The 22784-nt window shown below is 36.7% G+C and overlaps 2 protein-coding genes across 3 annotated transcripts; both read left to right on the top strand.

Annotated features, from left to right (window-relative positions):
• Positions 1-2276: 2276 nt before the first annotated feature.
• lrrc8ab (leucine rich repeat containing 8 VRAC subunit Ab) lies at positions 2277-14556 on the top strand. Of its 2 annotated transcripts, none has more exons than XM_067438055.1 (4): positions 2277-2421; positions 3012-3299; positions 3419-5537; positions 12490-14556. In XM_067438055.1, exons 3-4 carry the CDS (start codon positions 3426-3428, stop codon positions 12763-12765), a joined length of 2388 nt encoding a protein of 795 aa, XP_067294156.1. In that variant the 5' UTR covers positions 2277-2421; positions 3012-3299; positions 3419-3425; the 3' UTR covers positions 12766-14556. The 2 variants fall into 2 exon arrangements, with proteins under 2 accessions (XP_067294156.1, XP_067294157.1); XM_067438056.1 differs by having other exon boundaries at positions 3012-3084.
• Positions 14201-22711, top strand: ppil3 (peptidylprolyl isomerase (cyclophilin)-like 3). Its single transcript, XM_067438058.1, has 7 exons — positions 14201-14276; positions 14800-14855; positions 15150-15224; positions 15605-15698; positions 15921-15988; positions 22071-22189; positions 22362-22711. The coding sequence occupies exons 2-7, from the start codon at positions 14853-14855 to the stop codon at positions 22486-22488; spliced, it is 486 nt and encodes a 161-aa protein (XP_067294159.1). The 5' UTR covers positions 14201-14276; positions 14800-14852; the 3' UTR covers positions 22489-22711.
• The last annotated feature ends 73 nt before the right edge of the window (positions 22712-22784 follow it).

The raw sequence follows: 22784 nt of genomic DNA on the forward strand, positions 1-22784 counted from the left end.
TAGCATTAGAGACTCTTGAGCCCTTTTCTAAAGCCTCGGGCCTTCGACTTAACATTAACAAATGTGAGCTACTTCCAGTTGGTAATTGCCTAGAATCTTTCATTTGTAATATCCCTGTAAAAGAGAGTGTTACTTAGGAATTAAAATAATAAAAGACGATAAAATTAGATGCTCCTCCAATTTTCTTCCAATCATTGAGAAGACACGTAAGGTGCTTAATCATTGGTTACAGAGAGATCTATCACTCAAAGGCAGAACTCTGCTCACTAAAGCGGAAGGCATCTCTCGATTATCATATGCTGCTCAATCAATGTCTGTTGACAAACATACTTGTAAATTAATTGACAGCATGTTGATACAAATTTTGTGGGAAAACAAAATCCACTATATTAAGAAATCCGTAATTCTGAATTCATATAATAAAGGTGGTCTGAATTTTATCGATTTTGGCTCTCTAAACGGTTTAATATTAATTGGCTTAGACATTATCAACAAAATCCTTCATCTATTTGGAATATAATTCCTCGGTTTATTTTCTCAAAGTTGGGTGGGTTAGAATTTCTTTTAATGTGTAATTATAAAATAGAAAAAATTCCAATTAAACTTTCTAAATTTTACCAGCAAGTACTTGCTACCTGGAGACTTATTTATAAACACAATCTTTCCCCTCAGAGTTTTCTCATCTGGAATAATGCCAACATTTTACATAGAAATAAAACTTTATTTTTTCACAATTGGTTTAGTAACAGATTGTTATTATGGAATCAGTTATTTAATACTGATTGAACTTTGCTTACATTTGAAGACTTTGTCTCAAGATATAATATACCTGTTACTTTAAAAGAATTCATGATGCTTACCAAAGCCATACCTTCAGGTGTACATATGCTGTTCAAAAGCAGTATGTGTACATCAACACTCTCTGTCTGTCCTCCTAGACCTGAACATACCTCAGTCGGCTCTATTTGTTTTTCTGGGTTAAAACCGAATAGCCATAAGATTAGATCCTTGTTTATTGAAGAAAATATTTCTACTCCGCCTGCCATTTTTTACTGGAACAAGATATTTAACAAAATAGACTGGTCTCAAGTTTGGTCACTACCTCAAAAGTTTCTCCTCACTAATAAAGTAAAGGAAATATAATTTAAATTAATTCACAGGGTTTATCCTACAAAAGAATTCATACAAAAATTTAAAATTGATATCGATTTAAAATGCTCTTTTTGTGAAGGCTACACAAACAATTTCTCATTTGTTTTGGTCTTGTCAATATACTCAGGATTTTTAGAATAAAGGCTTTCATTGCTGATAACCTTTTAAAAACATTTTCTTTATCTTATAAACAGGTGATTTTTGGTTATTATTTTAAAGAACACTCTTTAAAGGATGTAAACTTTATTATACATTTTATTTTATTTTTATGTAAATTTCACATTCATAGATGCAAGTTTACAAAAGGTAAACCTTTTTTTAGTCTTTGAAAAAGAAATTAAAATGTAGATGTGATGTGATGTCAAAATCTAAAAATAGTAAAGCAGTTAAAACGATTAATATGCTCCTCCTTGAACATTTTCACAGAAAGGGAAAGTATTTAGTGGTGCTTACACGCAGAATATATTCTCAATCTTATCCTTGAATTATAATACAAATGCAATATAATATGTAAACAAATGATTATGTACCCTCTCTTTTTAATTTTGTTTATATGTTTTTTTGTTCTTTTATGTTGAGGCATGTGAAATGTGTCTTGTTATACAATGATATGGACCTTTGCTTTTTGTTGACAATGCATTTAATAAAAAATAAACAATTAGACACCGGTGTCGTGTATGAAATGTGACGTTTCATCCACTCACGGTGCTACCCTACATTACATTTTAGAATTGGCTTTGAAGGAGCCTCGCTTGCCTTAAATATTAAACGAGTGTTAGCTATTTAGTGCTATATTTATCGTCGTCAAAAACAAACATAGCCTATTTGCAATATCATGATATATAAAAATGCTGCATGGTACTGTATAAAATAACCTATTTGATGTCTCATCCACGTTATTATTTCAGAGGTAACTTAGACAACAATTATAATAACGCAGAGGATAAAAGTATTAAAACATTTGACAATGAAATATGATGGCGTTGGAATTGCTGACATACGATTTTAACAGTTCAGGTTGTTGTGATTCCAGCTCCAATCCAGTGAGTGGCGATAATGAGACGCAAAGTGAAGCTGAAGACAAAATCTAAAACTCCGAACGCACTGCCCTCTAGTGTAATGAACCGATCATGAAAAATACGTTTGATCCCTGCAGCTGAGATTGCAATTTGCGCTCTTTGTCTTGGTTAAGCCACTTTCGTTCCTGGCTTTCTGAGCTCGTCATTCCGACAACAAGCACATGGAGCAGAGGTGGCAGCACACAGCTGGGTGAGTACATGATCCTGTCAAATGCCGTTCAGTTTCCCTCGACGAGGAAAACAAAGACACTCTGCCCTTTATACAAAGACAAGCGGCAGCACACTAATAGTAACACATTCAGTCATTCATGTGCTTAGCAGCGAATCACATAATCACACATAACAGTATGTACGTGTACGGGGCCTTTTATTATTGTTTTCAGTGAATAAACAATATTTTAACGGTAACTTGGGAGACTCGGCATATATAGCTGAGAGGATTCAGAAATGAACTGGTTTAATCCAGTTGTCTATTCCCTTATTTGTCGATCAACATCTTTATCATCTTATGATCATCTTTCAGTTAATATATCGTATATTTTGTCTGTAAAACCGTTTTAGAATGTCTCAGCTAGTCATTTAATGTGTGCCATATAATCACTAGCCAGTTAACTTTATATAATTTAAAATAAAATGTTCAAGCATATGAAGAAAAATAAGTTTTCAACTTGTTCTTTTTTTTTTTTTTTTTTTACCACGATTAAAATCTCAGAAAATGCAGAGTGGATGTATTGGACAGTTTATTGTATGCTTTTTTTCTTCTTCTTCTTTTCTTGGCAGGATGTCTGTGTCCCATGCTGACAAAAAGGACTGTGATGAGTGTCAGTTCCTGAATGGACATGTGGAGTATTAGGTAAGATCCAACTGAGGAGACACTGCTTCAGACACTGCCCTGCCTAGACAAACAGGATTTGAACCCTGGGGTCACGGACTCACCAAAGCCAGAGGAGACAATTCTTCAGTGTTATTATCGGAAATGGCTAATAATAGATGACAAGAAAGCCAGAGCATTCTTTTGGCGGAGTCTTCCTGTGTAGCAGCCGGAGAAGACAGCTATTCTCAACTTCGGTAAAATATGTTTCAGATGTTAATGTTGGGAGATGATAGAGTTAGTTTGTAGTAGTGGGTTTTAAATAGGCATGATTTGTGTAATATTGATGTTGTATGACCATGCATTTTCATTTCAGGTAAATCATGATCCCCATAACTGAGCTGCGCTACTTTGTGGACACGCAACCTACGTATCGCATCCTAAAGCCATGGTGGGACGTGTTCACAGACTATTTGTCGGTCGTAATGCTGATGATTGCAGTATTTGGGGGCACGCTTCAGGTCACACAGGACAAGATGATCTGCCTGCCCTGCAAATGGGTAGTTAACAAGACCTGTAGGAAGTATTTCAATTCAACGTTTTCTGTGCCCTTGACCCTTGAGCCTCAAGGAATCCAGTATGACCTCGATCGGCACCAGTACAACTATGTCGATGCTGTGTGCTATGAAAACAAGCTTCACTGGTTTGCTAAGTATTTCCCATATTTGGTGCTGCTGCATACGCTCATTTTTCTGGCTTGCAGCAACTTCTGGTTCAAGTTCCCCTGGACAAGCTCTAAACTGGAACATTTTGTGTCTATCCTCCTGAAATGTTTTGATTCGCCGTGGACCACACGAGCTCTGTCTGAAACCGTTGTGGAGGAAAGTGACCCCAAAGCTCTGGTGAAAATGAATGGCTCCTTCGATAAGAAGGCTTCGTATGTTAGCGAAGATGTTGAAGCGAGTGTTCCCATGCTGTCCACCAGATCTCGTTTTGAACAAGGAATCGTGGACCACTCTGAGAATGGTGTCCTGGACAAAAAGGAAGGTGAACAAGCTAAGGCATTGTTTGAGAAGGTGAAGAAGTTTCGAATTCATGTTGAAGAAGGCGATATAGTCTACCGACTCTACATCCGACAGACTATTATCAAAGTTGTTAAGTTTATCCTTATTATCTGCTATACCGGCTACTATGTACACAATATTCAGTTCAGCGTCGACTGCAATGTGGACATCGAAAGTCTGACTGGTTATCGCATGTACAACTGTGCCCATCCCTTGGCCACTCTCTTCAAGATTTTAGCCTGCTTCTACATTAGTCTAGTTATCGTGTATGGCATGATCTGCGTATACACCCTCAGCTGGATGCTTCGACGTTCCCTCAAGAAGTACTCGTTTGAGTCTATCCGAGAGGAGAGCAGCTACAGCGACATCCCAGATGTGAAAAACGACTTTGCCTTCATGCTGCATATGATTGACCAGTACGACCCCCTCTATTCCAAGCGATTTGCGGTGTTCCTCTCAGAGGTCAGCGAGAACAAACTTCGCCAGCTGAACCTTAACAACGAATGGACTTTGGAAAAGCTTCGACAAAGGATCACCAAAAACTCCCAAGAGAAGTTGGAGCTCCACCTATTCATGCTCAGTGGGATTCCAGACACAGTCTTTGACTTGGTGGAGTTAGAGGTTCTGAAGCTTGAGCTCATTCCTGATATTACCATCCCACCAATCATTGCCCAGCTTACTAACCTCAGAGAGATGTGGCTGTACCACACACCAGCAAAAATAGAGGCTCCAGCGCTTGCATTTCTGAGAGAGAACCTGAAATCTTTGCACATCAAGTTCACCGACATAAAGGAGATTCCTCTGTGGATCTACAGCTTGAAGAACTTAAGTGAGTTGCACCTTACTGGGAACCTTAGTGCTGACAACAATCGTTACATCGTCATTGACGGTTTACGAGAGTTGAAGCGACTAAAGGTTTTGAGACTGAAAAGTAACTTAACGAAGCTGCCTCAGGTGGTCACAGATGTTGGAATGCACCTCCAGAAGCTGTCCATCAACAACGAAGGTACCAAGTTGATGGTGCTCAACAGCTTAAAGAAGATGGCGAACCTATCAGAGCTGGAGCTTGTCCGCTGCGATCTAGAGCGCATACCACATTCCATCTTTAGCCTACACAATTTACAGGAGATTGATCTAAAGGACAACAACCTGAAAACCATAGAGGAGATCATCAGTTTTCAGCATCTTCATCGCCTTGTTTGTCTAAAGTTGTGGTATAATCAGATTGCGTACATACCTATTCAGATAGGTAATTTGAACAACCTGGAGCGCCTCTATTTGAACCGCAACAAGATTGAGAAAATGCCACATCAACTCTTCTTCTGCCGGAAGCTGAGGTTTCTTGATCTGAGCCATAACAATCTGACTGACATCCCATCGGATATAGGAACCCTGCAGAACCTTCAGTACCTTGCTGTAACTGCCAATAGGGTAAGTCAAGTTGTCAAGTCATTTTAGCTTAGTTTCTTATTTGACACACATTTTGTTTTAGCTTTCGTTTTGTTTTGTTTTTATGATGGCAATACCACTTCATAGCTTGTCTAATTGCCGCTGATGCAGGTGATATGTTGTTTGTTTATTTTTATTTAAAAGCAGGATCCAATGGAATAATAATTTGTCAATAACAATAAATAGAACCCCATTTCCAATAAATGGGTCATTTTTTTAAATGGAATAAAATCAAGAATCTAATTTGTTAGTTCTGACAAAAGTACAATGAAAAGATCTCACATTCTTTCACTGACCAGCAAACTTGTATTTTGTAAATATGAACACTCCAAAAAAGTTGCAGAAAGATAAAAATTTACCACTGTCACACTTTTAATTACACTTTTTAATTGTTTTGATTTGAGGACTCTAGCTGTTGTAGTTTTGCAGGTAAATATCGTCTGATACAAGGCCACTGCTCGTCAGTCCATGGTCGTCATTGTCTGATTCTCCTTTTTATCATGGGCCATACATTTTTAGTATCTGAACTGCAGTAAGGTCAGCTCATCCTCTCTACGGTGTAGAGTCTGAGAAATCATTCAGCAGAATGAGGCCTGACATAGTCTTGCTTCCCAGGAAAGGGAATCATTTTTGATGGCAATCTCTGTACAATCCCAAAATATTCCTCCACGTGAATGGTACCTTCAAACCTGTCCCCTATGACAAATGTTTGCTTTTGCACTTGTTACTGATGAAATTCTGGATGGTCCATTTCATCTTTAGGACTAAGATTTAGCACTTGATGTCCGTTTTTCCCCAAAACAAGCTGAAACATGGACTCATCTTATCTTTTTTTTAGACAATCTAAAACAGGGGTTTCAAACTCATTTTAGGTTGAGGATCGGATGGGATAAAATGTAACCATGTACTGTCCGAATTACCTTTTTAAAACTTAGTGTGCTGACAATTAGCCTACCTGAGTAGTAACCATACTACAAATTATTAAAACTAAAAAAAAAACTGCCTCTGTGAAAACAGCCTTTTTATAGTGAAACGACTTTAATAAATGTTTTAAATAATTTCATTAAAAAAAAATTATTAGGGATTCCCAGGTTAGGGTTTTTCATGGCGGATTCTGAATTTATTGATTTATTTTTAAGCAAATGTATTTGTTTATTTGCTCTATAACAAAAAAATGAAAGAGGCAACCACAGCATTTTAAGTCATGATGCAAACAAGGATGGTACACACGTAGCATGAGAAGTTTTTTATTTAAATTAGACTGTGTAATTTCAATACAGCAAACACAGAATGGTCTGACTTTAGATTTGTGAAATTATGCTAGAAGACACCTACACAAAACAAAAACAGCAGACGGAATGGATGAAAATGCTAATTCGCAATGCAACTTCTCAGTATGTGGCACTTGCAATATAGTGTTTCCTTGTTAACTGAGATCTGCACATATGAATGCTACTTTATACGGATGTAAGAGGACAAGAAAATGCCATCCAAAGTATTCTGAAGACAGTTCCCTTTCCTAGATACATTCCTACCCCCTTTTTTTAGTATTTACATTTGTCTTTCTATATTTCGCAACTGAGCTTTTTGTGCAAGGTACAGTTTTTTACAGACTTCGTAATATTAACACACAGATGACATTATGGGATTGCAAAAAAAAAATTGTGTGCAAGTCTAGAATAAAACCAATCAGTCAAAATAAAACAAAACTGTTCCGATTTATGGCAGGTCGACTGGTGCATTTCTATTTTCTATTATCGTTCAAATCATCCCCTGTGCCTGATTGGACACTGTCGTGGGCCGTGTGTTTGACAACCTGATCTAAAATTAACTCAGGGCCCAGAGAACTCTGTACATTGCTGCATAGAATTGACGTATAGTTTTCTCCTTGCATAACTGAGATTCAAGTTGCATTTCTTGATGCAGTGGCAGATTGTTAAGTGGCCGCGGTTTTACAAAGGTACTCCTGAGGCCATGGGGCTAAATTTAATATGGTAGCATGACAGTTTCTCATGCAATGCCATCTGAGGGCTCAAAAGTCACGCAACATTCAACAGAGGTTTCCTGCCTTGCCCAACGTACTGACATTTCTATGGATCCCTGAAATATTTTCACAATATTATATTATAGTAGGTGGTGAAAGGCCTAAATTCTTTGCAATCTTGCATTAAGAAATGTGGTTTTTGAGTTGTTTGACAATTGTCATGGAATTTAGCACAAAGTGGTGAGACATGACCGATCTGTGCTTGCAAAGACAGAGCCTTTGGAGGATATTCTTTTAAAGGGTTAGTTCACCCAAAAAGGAAAATTCTGTCATTAATTACTCACCCTCATGTCGTTTCGACACCCGTAAGCCCTCCGTTCATCTTTGAAACACAAATGAAAAAAATATTAGTGTTGAAATCCGATGGCTCAGAAAGGCCTCCATTGACACCAATGTAATTTCCTCTCTCAAGACCCATAAAAGGCACTAAAAACATTGTTAAAATGTCCATCTCACTACAGCGAATCTACAATAATTTTATGAAGCGACGAGTACTTTTTGTGTGCAAAAAACTAAATAACGACTTATATACTGATAGCTGATTTCAAAACACTGCGTCCTGAAGCATCAAACCGTTATGAATCAGTGGTTCGGAACGCCAAAGTCACGTGATTTCAGCAGTTTGGCAGTTTGACACGATACACTGATTCATTAAGCTCCGAGGCAGGAAGAAGTGTTTTTGGAAATCGGCCATCACTATTATAAGTCTTTATTTAGTTTGTTTGTTTTTTGCGCACAAAAAATATTCTCGCCGCTTCATAAAATTATTGTACATCCACTGTAGTGAGATGGACTTTGTAACGACGTCTTTAGTGCCTTTGTGGTCTTGAGAAAGGAAATGACATTGTGGCCAATGGAGGCCTTTCTGAGCCATCGGATTTCAACAAAAATATTTTTTTTCACTTGTGTTCTGAAGATGAACGGAGGTCTTACGGGTGTAGAAACGCCATGAGGGTGAGTAATTAATGACAGAATTTTGTGTTCTGAAGATGAGCGGAGGCAGGGGCGGATCTACCGGGGAGGCAACTGCCACCCTAAGAAAAACCATTGCCACCCCGTCTGCCACCCCAGCAGTGTATCCCAAATTCCCAATGTATTAAATATAAATAGTGTCCTTTATTTACATCAGATTTACATCAGATTTACATCAGCGGCGCTTCAATGTGATGAGATAATCGCAAGAAAACAAATCTTTCTATTGTTGTTCAAACAAATTACTCAAGAACTGCTTAGTGATCCGCAATGCAACTTACCTCTACCGCCGGTTTCACACAGTCCGTTTGCAGTACGTATTTATTACGTAAAGTTACCCATGTTAACGGATAACAGCTTTCACACTGCAACCCTATGCGGTCCGGCAGTGCCTTCAGGAGCGGTGCGTCAGCACTGATTATTGAATTGAAAATCTTATTTCACTACAGATGCATATAATTTAAAGTCTTATCTGATAAAATGAAATCAGCCATAGACGTAAAGGATGCAGCAGCAAACATTAATAGGGAAAGAAAAGGGTTAACAATAGCATTACTCTGAAACAAATGCAGTTATAGCCTACATCAGGGGTTTTCGAACTGGGGTCCGGGGACCCCCAGGGGTCCTCCAGAAGGTTCTAAGGGGTCCTCAGAAAATTTCAGAGAATAAAAAGACAAAGCAATAATGGATAAAGTCTACACTAACTGTTTAATTTCTAAATGTTTCTCTCAGTTGTTGTTGTAGGTTTTTTTCACTATAGCCCCCTATATCTCACTCACTGGGGTTGTAAGGCAAGAACATAAACTGCTTAAAAAACATTTATTGTGAAATTTGCTTATACAATTTTTTTTTATTGAAAATGTTCTTCAGGTTTATATATCCAATATTAAGTATAGCCGATTTAAGTTAGGAAACTTGTATTTTGTTGTATTTATAAATGTCACATTTAATATTTATCTAACAGTTAAAATGTTGTTTTCTTAGATAAAAATTGATTTTAGAAAGGGGGTCCCTCATAAAGGTTCATCATATTTGGGGGTCCTTGTCATCATAAAGTTTGAAAACCCCTGATATAAGTGATCGTATTAGTGCCCCTGCTGATGGCTGTTCATATTGTGTTATTAATAGGGCTGTCAATTGATTAAAATATTTAAATTAATTTAATTATACATTTTTATCAGTTCTTAAATGTACCTTAAATTAATGTTTCAAGTTTTTTATACTTTAATCCAGGGGTTTTCAAACTTTATGATGACAAGGACCCCCAAATATGAGGGACCCTCTTTCTAAAATCTATTTTTATCTATGAAAACAACATTTTAACTGTTAGATGAATATTAAGTGACATTTATAAATACAACAAAATACAAGTTTCCTGACTTAAATCGGCTATACTTAATATTGGATATATAAACCTGAAGAACATTTTCAATAAAACAAATTTGTAAAAGCAAATTTCACAATAAATGTTTTTAAGCAGTTTATGTTCTTGCCTTACAACCCCAGTGAGTGAGATATAGGGGGCTAAAGTGAAAAAAAACTAGACCGATGCAAAGCAAATATATTCAATTCTGTAAAGTATGTCTACAACAACAACTGAGAGAAACATTTAGAAATTAAACAGTTAGTGTAGACTTTATCCATTATTGCTTTGTCTTTTTATTCTCTGAAATTTTCTGGGGACCCCTTAGAACCTTCTGGAGGACCCCTGGGCGTCCCCAGACCCCAGTTTGAAAACCCCTGACTTGTATACTTCTACGTGCAACAACAAAAAAAACCTGAGGAAGACAAGTCGCCTACTAGCCAGTTTGTGATTGGTCCCTGGATTTCCGGAATCAAATTGCAGCAGAATGGCTAGCAGAAAACATAAGGAGAAAGGTGGATGGGAAAAAGTTAAAGAAAAGAGGGCCAAAGAGGGTGTACACCATAGTACAGTGTCTGTTGCGCACGGCTGGGGTGAATGGCTGGATGGTGGGCCTATTTGGGGAAAAAGTCCAGGGCTGTTTTTTAGCCACAGTCAGTCCCTGCTTGGAGGTGGAAAAACAAAGTACTTTATGACCTGCAGCATTTCTTATAAAAGATTTAAAAATGAAAGAAATTAAAAACTAGATTTTTAATGTAAAATGTTTTTGATTTTACCATTGGTCTATGTTTAAATGTTTTGCCACTTGCGTGAGCAACATATAAATATAAAGTATATTTAATATAAGTATATTATACTTAAATCCACAAGATTTAGTGTTGCCACCCCTCATAGATCTCATGCCACCCCCTTGCCATCCCATGAATAATTTTCTAGATCCGCCCCTGAACGGAGGTCTTACGGGTCTGGAATGGCATGAGGGTAAATAATTAATGAAATAAATTTTATTTGTGGGTGAACTAACCCTTTAATACCCAATCATGATACCTTCACCTATACCAATTCACCTCCTGCTAATTGTGGACGGTTTCTGGATACTCTATAATCTTTTCACTTTAATTTTTCCTCTGTCCCGACGTTTTTGGAGTGTCGTAGCCATATAGAGAACTGGATTGCTCATGATGTCAAAAAGTGAAGCCACCGCGCTGCCATATTGGTATATCCTACTAAGCTCACGCATTCTATTCAATTAATAGAAAGTTATATGATTTTACTAAGAAAACATTGCCTAAGGAGACAGCATTTTTATATCTAAAGCCGTCCTGTACATTCTTACAGCAACATCCTAAGCATGTAAATGGTTATTGGTTTAAAGTTGTGAATTTCCTCCTCTTATTACAAAGTTACATTCATGTTCATTGCAGTGGTAAACATCAGATTCGCTGACGGACAAGAAACTTTAGCATTTGTATTACAAATGTCAAAATATGCATACTGAAATGGGAATAAAGATGTATGCCTTATAACCTGAAATCACCTTATACTGTTGTGTTTATGTAGCCTATTTATGTTGTGCTGTAGTATTGTTTTTATTCTTACAGTAGGCTAATCGCAAATGTATTAACAATGATTTAGTTAACTGCATGCATTTAGAAGTTAAATTAATAATTCAACAACATTGCATATATAACACTTTACTCATATGGAAACATACATTTTGTCTTTAAGAGTCTAAAATAGATGTTGCTCTATCAGGAAATAAAATGCATGAATCATAACTTATTCAGACAGATAATGCTGCTTTATTACAGAGATGATGCATGGTAAACTTTGAATTTGAATACAAAAAAGTGTAAATATAGTAACGGAGGCTTGTATTTATAGTTATTGTTTATGCTATTTGAATCAATTTCTGCAGCTAAGATATATGTTAATGTTTAATATTTCCTCCATAATAATATATATTTAAAGATTTTTTGTGTGTGTGTGTGTGTGGTCAGTTACCTGTGTCTGCAGTGTGCAGTAGACGCACCCACATCAATAAATATATGACTTGTCCTCTCTGATAAGACCATAAACATTACAGATAACATCAGCAGTAACTATTAATTTACATACATATAGTAAAACTAATCCTATGAGACTGAGACACTGAAAATCAGATGATTTTAGATCAATGTTTTGGCTGTTAGTCAGTGATGCCCTCTGTCAGCAGGGAATCTTAAGATGGCTGCTCGAACACTTCCGGTGACTTCAACGCCTGATGGCAGTTTAAAACACAATGAGCAATCCAGTTATTTATATAGATCAGTGGTTGCAGCCATCGTAATCAATGTGTTTATATTTATAAAATGCAATTAAGTTAATCAGTCAGTTAAACAAATGGTCAAGATAATTAACAAATCACAGATTCTTGTTTTTATTGCATTTTACTAAATGTCCCAACTTCTCTGGAAATTGTGCTACTGGTCCTATGTTGAAATGACACTGAGTGTGATGTAAATGTACTTTGCCGACTTTGTTTTCTGATCTCTGTCATCTTTTATTCCTCATAGATTGAAGTGCTCCCCCCTGAGTTGTTTCAGTGTAAGAAATTGCGAACGCTGAACCTCGGAAACAACTGCCTGCAGTCTCTACCCTCTCGGTTTGGGGAGCTCACCAGTCTGACGCAGCTGGAGCTGAAGGGCAACAGGCTCGAGTGCCTTCCTGTGGAACTGGGGGAGTGCAGATTATTGAAGAAGAGCAGTCTATCTGTGGAGGAAAATATTTTCAACACTTTACCTTCCGAGGTCAAAGAGCAGCTGTGGAGAACCGACAAAGAGGCTTCTTGAAGCAGATGCGTGAGCCTGAGAGCACTTGCCTGTGTGAAGATTTGAAATGGTCTGAGGAGAGGAATTCAAACCAAGCAAAAGAAAATTAGTTATACATGTTTGTCACATTTTTCAGGGCTCATCAGAATGTTTCCTGAAAAACAAAGGAGAAAAAGTAAGTATTTCACAATATGGCATGTCATGTTTTATTGTAATAGACATTTCTGCTGTTTGACACTATAGAGTGAGCAGACCAAATAATACATCAGGATTAAGGTGCTGGTAATTTTTGCCTTAATATACTCAAACACTATTCACTTATAGTATTTTATTATGAACATTTCTACTGTATTTTATACCAGTATTACTGTACGTGTTACTGTCTGTGAAATCGTTCTACTTTTAACTATTCCTAAATCCATGTGTACTGTTGAAGATTCCCAATTCAACCCGATTATGGTTTACTGCTATAATACATTTTGTTTACTTGAAATTGTTGGGCAACTCATTAATATGTAAATAACTGGTTAATATATTCTAAAAACATAAAGGACATAATTAAGTTTTTTGTTTGTTTATACATGCCCTATGCTTAACCCAGTACATTCATATGCTGTAGTCTTTTTGACAAGTTATCTCTGTTACATTAGAAAGATATATTCGATATTCACCCGATATTAAATATTTACCTCTTTCACCCCCCAAAACATAGTATGTTGATATTATCTACAGTATTCGTCTTTATTGGAGTACTTATGGTTGCAAAAATTATTTTTGATGTTTGCAGTATTTATTAACTGATGCAAAAGCAAAATCTAAGAACTTCTATAAAATGTACACTAAGAAATGGTGTTAATGTCTGGATCACTATCTACATGTATACTTCTTTTGTATAAAGCATATGCATGTTAGTATTTTTTCTAAGAAATTAGAAAAGGCCTTGATTACATTTATACCTTACAAATACAGCACCTTATTTTCACTGGTCTGCTCATTTTAAAACACTTTGAGAATTATCAATTAATGGTTTCTAATGAGCAGTTTTTCCTTTGTAAAGGTAGTCTATACATTGTATTCAGTTGACAGACATGTAAACATTAATATTAGTACACTCAACTTTGCACTATATGTTCTCTCCTTGTACCACTTATGAAATGTTATTCTCATGACAGTGCGACATTGCACCGTTAAGAAGACAATCTAAAGTATTTAGTGAAATGTTTGTGTGCAATGTAGTTTTAGTATGCAAGACATTGAATTATAACTTTGAGAGTGTGGTGCAGGTTAATACTCAATGTCACTTATTTGCTTCTAGTAGCTATGATGATTAGCATAGCTGTTTTGTCTTATTGTAATGGCCATATTCAGTTTGTTGATATGTTAACAAACTTGCTACCATTGATAGGTAATTGAACAGAGCTTGTTGCATGTTTTCTCATATTACCTCAAGTATAAAGCATTGTAGAATTTGTTTTCTTTCATATATACATGTTGGAAACTAAGCTAATAGAATTTCAAAACTTGTTACTCAGGTAAGTGCTGTTCAACTTTGTACATTTGAAGATAAAACACTTTTTTTAATGTCTGTTATTTAAAATTTGTTTTTATTTAAAACAAATGTTGCTGTTCCAGTGTTAACATATTTGTAACCATTTTATATATTTATGGTTGATGTTTGATTAATTTGAGTACTTAAACCCTTTTGTTTTTTTTTGAAACTGTATGTTGTAAAATAGAAAGTAAATGCCACAAACTGTATCAAGCCATACAAAGTGAATAAACACTCTGTGTCAATAAACATCACTAAACATATTTTATTTGTTGGGGTTTTGTCATCCTTAACATTACCACTGTTATTTTGACATATTTATTGTGGATATTTTATGGATAGACTGGTAAAAGGTATTTTTAAGTTTGTATTTGTGTTTGTGTGGTCTGTACACGTGTCATCGGGCAAGGCCAGGGTGATAAAGGGGAACCAATGTTTTCAGCGTTATTTAGTTCCATCGGAGGTTTAACATTGAAACACCCTAAAGGCGGTTTGCTTGCTTGTAGTGCTGGTTGTGGTGTCCATATGAAACTGGAAACTTTGACTTGTGCTTTAGAAGATGGTAAGATTGCGCTTTATATCTCTGTGAATGCCTAAAATTGCTAGGGGAAATGTAACCTTTGTATTTGAGTTTATATATTGTATTAATGTAACGCTTTACCTTAGCATTATGGTACTGTACTCTGGCCAAATTACAATTACAGTTAGTAATTGAAACATTTGATATTCTGTGGTAACGTTAAACCTACCTTCGAATAGCATGCAATTTATATTCTGGATTAGTTATTATTAACTCCTGTATTATTAATTGTTCAATTTTTAATTCTATATTGTTAACTCTTTAATCATCTCGCAGGCTGTCACTCTACACACAGACCTTGGTGATATCAAAATAGAGTTGTTCTGTGAAAAGTGCCCAAAAAGCTCTGAAGTAAGACACTAACGTTATGTTTCCTACACACACACGTCTGGTTCGCTATCTTTATGGGGACTCTTAAACGATGTGGGGTCTTTTTACTTCTGTACCGACTTTTATCCTCTTACACTAACCCCTATACCCATAAACGTACATCACAGAAAGCTATGCATTTTTACATTTTCAAAAAAATAAAACCTCATTCTGTATGATTTATAAGCTTGTTTCCTAATGGGTACCTCAATTTAGATTCCCCGCAATGTGTAATGAGTCCCTATGAATCAGTGTGCAGTCAGGTTAAATATTACAAAAAACATGAACACACACACATGTTGTTTCTTGAAAATGCGATATCACTTTGTTCATATGTTAATTCTTATTAAATTTTCCCCTAGAATTTTATTGCACTGTGTGCTGGTGGGTTTTACAATGGATGTATTTTTCATCGAAACATAAAGGGCTTTATGGTCCAGACTGGAGACCCAACAGGTAACTGATCTAAGATTTATTTTTCTTAATTTAACCCAAGTCACACTGCTTTGGTTTTTAGCTTATACATTTGTGTGTGTGTCTGTCTGTGTGTGTGTCTGTCTGTGTGTGTGTGTTTCATCTTTTGTTTTTAAATATTTAAAAAATAAAATTAAAAAACATCCAGCCTAGAATTATTTGCTTGATTTATAAAAAAAAAATTAAAGAAAGTTTTTCTTACAGGCACAGGCAAAGGAGGGACCAGTATTTGGGGAAGAAAGTTTGAAGATGAATTCAGTGAACATCTGAAAGTATGTATTGATGTGCATTATTATACTTGAACTATTGAACTTCTTGTACTGAAGTCAGAAGTGAGTTTGAATTTTAAGGTCAGATGTGCAGTATGTGGTCAACTTTCACAATTACGCAGGTATGTTAAGGGGCGTGACATTTCTGAAATGCATTTAAAAATGTAGCAGGATTGATTCTGATTGGCTGTCAATGTTTTTATAGTCATCTTTCTGAAAGTGATTCCAAATATATGCCCCATTTAAAATTATTGGTTTTGTTTTGGGGTCTACTAGAATACGTTTTCATGCTTGAATGTTCATAAAACACTCTCTTTCCACTCTTGTCAGTAACACTCCTTTTAGTTCTAGTCTCTGAAGCCACTCCTTCCGAAAAACACAATGTGCTCTGATTGGTCGGCTGGACCAGTGTGTTGTAATTGGTCATTCATTTTTTTTTTTTTTACTTGTTTAAGAAATGTTAAGCCCCTTAAAGGGATACTTCACCGCTTTTTCATGTTAAACTATGTTATTCCCTTAACTAAAACGAGTTGATACATACCCCTCTCGTCTCAGTCCGTGCACTTAATCGCTCTGACGCGCGGTGACGATCTGATAGCATTTAGCTTAGCCCACTAAGCCCAGTTCATTCACTATGGTACCAAACAGAGATCAAGTTAGAAGCCACCAAACACCTCCACGTTTTCCCTATTTAAATACAGTTACACGAATAGATGAACGATCAAGTATGATGACAAAATAAAACGTGGCGCTTTTCTAAGCGGATTAAAAAGGAGAACTATAATGGATGGCGGAATAGCACTTCTGAGAGTACTTCGACTCGGTGCAGTAAAAAGTCACACCTGAAAAATCCTCCCTCACATCTCCCCCTCACTCTCTCATTTCTGTCAATAGGGGGGAGAGGGAGATGTGAGGGAGGATTTTTCAGCTGGGACTTTTTACTTCGCCAAGTCGAAGTGTTTTATTTTATATCATACTTGATCGTTCATCTATTCATGTAACTGTATTTAAATAGGGGCAACGTGGAGGAGTTTGGTCGCTTCTAACTTGATCTCTGTTTGGTACCATAGTGAATGAACTGGGCTTAGTGGGCTAAGCTAAATGCTATCAGATCGTCACCACGCATCAGAGAGATTAATAGCACGCACTGAAACGAGAGAGGTATGTATCAACTCGTTTTAGCTAAGGGAATAACATAGTTGAATATGAAAAAGCGGTGAAGTATCCCTTTAACTGTGGATTTCAACACACTATTAACACAACTCAACTAGACCTCGTCCCATTTTTTACATATTCCTTGGCCGTAAATTAATTAAATGAGGAATGTGACGTATGTTGCCGGAAGAACTCAAGACTACAATCAAGGTGTTTCTGGCACTTTAGAAACAATGCTTACTGATATAGAGAATAAAGGCCTGTTCACGCCAACGCAGATAAATATAAAGATAACTATATGAGGATCCACACCAGTGTACAATATCATTCTGTTTATTTGAAGTGAGTGCTTTTCTCACTTTAAATTCTCAAGTTTGTTATAGCAGGATTGCTTCTGATTGGCTGTCAATGTTATCATCATTCATCAGCTGGATAAAATCATTCTGAATGTGATTCCAATGATATAGTTTATCTGTGTCGTTATCATTATAGCTGTGGTGGGGACTGCTATTATTTAATGTTAAAAAACTATTTTTAGAACTATTATCTTTTATCTTTATAGTTATAGTCGTTGGTGTGAATTGAAAAAGAGTACTTAAAGGATCAGGTCACTTTAAAATTAAAATTACCCCGAAATGTACTCACCCTCAAGTCATCCTAGGTGTATATGATGTTCTTCTTTCTGATGAACTCAGAGTTGTATTAATGAATATCCTGATACTTCCAAGCATTATAATGACAGTGAACAGGCCACGTTTGAAGCTTTAAAAAAGTGCATCAATCCATCATAAACATACTCCACACAGCTCCGGGGGTTCAAAATTGTAGCTTCCGTAGACCACCTTTCGTATTCAACTTACGGAAAAAGTGTAACCCCCTCTTATGCGAACCTGTCCGCTCTAAGCTGGACATGAACCCGAGTCCGTCGGCATGAGAGTAGTATGCTTTATCAAGGAGGCTAAAGGCTGCAACCTCTAGCGTCAGTCGCTAGAGTGCCTCTTGAGATCAGAGGAGTATTGTTTACTTACACAGCGACTACCAGCCGGCCTCAAAAGCATAACTGATGAAACGTATGACTAGGGCGTAGCTGAATCGTTTTGAACTGCGAGAGGCATTACACGTTATTCATAAGTAGAATTTTGAGGGCAGTCTGGCAGAAGCCAGATATATTTTTTACCTTTTTTTTTTTACACAGACGCATCCCTTCTCTTCAGAAGGCCTTTATTAAAGGGTTAGTTCACCCAAAAAAGAAATTTGTCATTAATGACTCACCCTAATGTCGTTCCACAGCCGTAAGACCTCCGTTCATCTTTGGAACACAGTTTAAGATATTTTATATTCAGTCCGAGAGCGTATGCAAGTTGTATGCACACTATACTGTCCATGTCCAGAAACTGAATAAAAACATCATCAAAGTAGTCCATATGTGACATCAGTCGGTTAATTAGAATCTCTTGAAGCATCGAAAATACATTTTGGTCCAAAAATAACAAAAACTATGACTTTATTTAACATTGTCTTCTCTTCCTTGTTCGTGTTCAATCCTCAAATAAAGAATGAAATTCTTTTCTGAAATTCTCAGCGGATAGATTCAGGTCGCCAATGTCACGTGATTTCAGCAGTTTGACAGGTGATCCGTATAGTATAGTGTGCATACACTTGCATACGCTCTCGGACTAAATATAAAATATCTTAAAGGGGTGGTTCCGTGTTTTTTTTCTAGGCTTGGTTGTGTTTATGGGGCACAGTATAACATGTCTTAATACTTCTTCTTCTTTTTTTACGCTGCATTTTTCTTATATTTGACCTTTATTCCCCACTGCTGTCGCCACTGTCCTTTGAACGTCTCGTTTGCCTCCTGCTTCTATGAAGCCCATACCTCTGAAAAATGCAATGGTCTTAGATTGGTTTTGATGGCCATATTTAGTTTCATGTATTTTTATTTACTGAAGTGCCAAGCATAGGTTTCCGGAAATGCCACACCCCTTACCATTACGGGCAGAAGTCACATCTGGGGCAGTGTTTATGTTAATAGCAAGGGTTTATGATGTCACCAACCCGGGAAGAAGCTCATTGTAGTCCAAATTTGCCATTTTTGTAGACAATAAACTGCCATAACTTTAAAAGACAATGGCCCTCATTTATCAATCTTGCGTAGAAACGGGGTGTTGGCGTGAGATTATGCTTACGCTCCTCTCACCACCTGATTTATGTGCGCACCTCTGCAATCCAGGTGTACTAAATACTTGCCCTTGATAAATGCCGCGGCTGAAAATGATCGTCATTAGAATAACACACCCCTATATATTCAAGTGTCCGCCTCCCCCACGCCCTCATTTTACTCCATGGACACAAGGAAGACGGCAAAGAAGCGAAACTTCTTCGATGTGGAGATCGAGACCATCACCAGGTGGAAAAAAAAGAAATAGTTTTATTTGGGAGTTTAAAGAGTGGGATTAAAGGCGCCCAGAAAACCAAAATATGGACCCAAATTACGAGTACTGTTAATAGTGTGAGGATTCAGAAGCGCACTCCAGCAGCTTAAATCGCTGTTTGGATGAGAAATTACCTATCACAATGCATTTTTTTACAGCGCGTGTTTTGAAACAATTAGCATTTAATTTCATATCACGTCACATGTATTGGGGTGTACGATAGGGATGATGATGTGGTGTGGAGTACCATTCATTCATAATTGCATGACAATATGTAAGATTATGATTTTTATTATTAATGATGCTTATTGTTATTTAGAAGGAGAATGTCATTATTATTTAAAAGAAGAAGAATGTCATTTTTATTATTTTGTCAGTCTGAATTCTTTTCACTCCCAGTCCATCCGCAGCTGCCGGGCCTAACCCTGAAACGTCAGGTAAAGCGCACAGGCTCGCAGCTGGAGAAATACATATGCCTATTGCCTACAAATCAAATGCTTTGGTATAGTCACACAAATTAAACATTGAAGTCCATGTTGCACAAAAATAAACACTGAAGTTTATAATTACTATGTTTTTGTTGTTTTACAGTGGGTCATAATATAGCATATCTTTGTCAGTGCGTTTTGTGGTGTTAGGAATTATTTTATCTCAAAACGTGCGTACACAACCTCCTGAGCTGGTGTAGGATTTAAGCGTGCCGTACGCCAAACGTCCATATTAATAAATCTCAAAGTCGCCGTGGTTTTGGGTGTACGCTGGAAATTTGGTGTACGCACTTTTGATAAATGAGGGCCAATATCTCCATTTACATTAAACTTTCAGCGCTGTAACTTTGCAGAGATTGTTTATGCTCAAGCAGCAACATTACACACTAACTAAAGTTAAAAAAGCGAAAACGCATGCAGCCAATCCTTTAAACTGTGTTCTGAAGATGAATGGAGGTCTTACGGGTGTGGAATGACATTAGGGGGAGTCATTAATTACATCAATTTCATTTTTGGGGTACTTCACTGCTGGGAAGATGAATGTGTATTTAAATTGGGTAATTTACATTTATGTAGTAGAAATGTGAAATTATTTTAAGGTTGGTGCCTTCCAGGCTGAGAAAAGCCAGAAAATGTATTTTTGGCTCATGTGGATGAACGACAACAACTCACATAATGCACTTGCTTCGATTCACTACGAGGCCACTCCCAAGCCAGAGCTACCGGTTATCACTTGCCTGCCACGGCATCGCCCCTACCGTAGTTTAAATTTTCATAGTAATACAATTATTTAGTTCAGTTAGAGAACAGACACTTCAATTAAAACCTGAACATGTCTGCTAAATACAGTGTGAGCTGAATGAGAGTCACAGCACAGATGAGTAGCAGGAGTCAGATTTCATTCATCACAAAAGAGCGAAGAGCTGAGCTAAACATGTCAGTCATTCATGCTGTGTGTCCAGTCTGGCGTGTTTTCAGATTATGCCTATGGAAGTTTCATAGGAATTAACTGAAAAGTTAAAACACTTGCTTTGCACCGCACGCTTGGAAACATCAGGTTTTTTATTACTATTACTCTGATTGTGTTCATCAGAAAAATCATACACCTAGGATGGCTTGAGGGTGAGTAAATCATAATTTCAAAGTGATCCAAGCCTTTTACTGGAGTAATAGTTTATGATGATATCTGTACTTGTGTAATATCACATCAGTCTAAGTTAAAAAACCTCTCATTAACCATCTATGCTGCGTTCCACTTCACTTTAAGACACCCACTTGCAAACTTCCCTAAGCACATTCCCTTGGGGGAATCCCCGCCGCCATTTTGAAGTGCGTTCCACTTCGTGAAGTGGACAAGGGAAGTTTATATATGGACAGACCCTTGCTCCCTCGATTTTGACCGAAGGAGCGAGTCTACTTATGTACACTTCAGGTAGCTTCATATACCACAATGCAATGCGATTGTGACGTCACCACATATCGCATTTAATTTACCCTACCACAAACAACTCTGATATTTTTTAAAACATTTAAACCAACCCAAACACATCCATATATATATATATATATATATATATATATATATATATATATATATATATATATATATATATATATATATATATATATATATATATATAATGCTGCATTAAACAATTTTGTAAAGGAATAAAATAAATAATAAATCAACTCCATAGTGGATTCCAATTGATCAAGGGCTTGATTCCAGTTCAGTCCATTGCAAATGTTCCGCCAGTAATGGGCACTCATGCAACGTAAGCAATGACGCACATCCGAGTGAATGAGACGGAGGGAAGTTCACGAGTGAAGGGCATAATAAAAATGACATGGAACGCAGCACTAGTCTTTGTAAAAAGTATAAGTAATATTCCCAGTATCCAGCAAGCAAGTTAATCATGTCTGCACCAGATTGATTTTAACATCAATTAAGACTTGTTTATGAGTCTTATCAAACTTAATCCTCCTTTTAATGTTTGTCTTGTGTAGCACAATGTCCGGGGTGTGGTGGCCATGGCAAATAACGGGCCAAACACAAATGCATCACAGTTCTACTTCACATATGCAAAACAGCCTCACCTGGACATGAAGTACACTGTTTTTGGAAAGTATGTGGGGGGGTTTCTCTCCCTTTTGCTAGTGTTTTTTACTTTTAATTATTATTTTATTTGAATGATAATTTAAAAGAATAAGCTAGTTAATAGATGTTTGTATATTTCATTCTGTTATGTATTGTATTAATGGTAATGAGTTTGTGATACAATTCATCCTTTGTTACAGAATTATAGATGGACTGGACATTCTGGATGAGCTAGAGAAACTCCCTGTGAATGAAAAGACTTTTCGTCCTATCAATGATGTCCGTATTAAAGATGTTACTATCCATGCCAACCCATTTGCTGGATGAATGATTTAATTGTGAAACATTCATAATGAATAATGCCTTGTATTGTAAATATAAATGTCTTTTCTGCTTTCATGCTGTTTCATAAATCTGTACACAGTGACTCACTTATGAAAAACCTTTACACTGTTGGTGTTTTTATGTAGCCGTTGTAATAGTGTGAGGATAAGAAAACAATGCTCATCTGAATATTGTTTATTTGACAAATAAAAATTCACAGAACTGATAGGTTTCCTCCTCGTTTTTTGCATTTATTCTGCAGTTTGTGTATGAACTATAATTTTGAAGGCAAAAAAGGA

Source organism: Pseudorasbora parva, chromosome 3 (genome assembly GCF_024679245.1).
Source record: "Pseudorasbora parva isolate DD20220531a chromosome 3, ASM2467924v1, whole genome shotgun sequence".
NCBI lineage: Eukaryota > Metazoa > Chordata > Actinopteri > Cypriniformes > Gobionidae > Pseudorasbora > Pseudorasbora parva.

Excerpts from the sequence above, each read along its gene's own strand:
- lrrc8ab (XM_067438055.1), top strand. The coding sequence starts at position 3,426 with ATGATCCCCATAACTGAGCTGCGCTACTTTGTGGACACGCAACCTACG. Across the intron at positions 5,538-12,489 it reads TTGCTGTAACTGCCAATAGG|ATTGAAGTGCTCCCCCCTGA; the intron begins GTAAGTCAAGTT and ends TATTCCTCATAG.
- ppil3 (XM_067438058.1), top strand. Across the intron at positions 15,225-15,604 it reads AGTGCCCAAAAAGCTCTGAA|AATTTTATTGCACTGTGTGC; the intron begins GTAAGACACTAA and ends ATTTTCCCCTAG. Across the intron at positions 22,190-22,361 it reads AAGTACACTGTTTTTGGAAA|AATTATAGATGGACTGGACA; the intron begins GTATGTGGGGGG and ends CCTTTGTTACAG.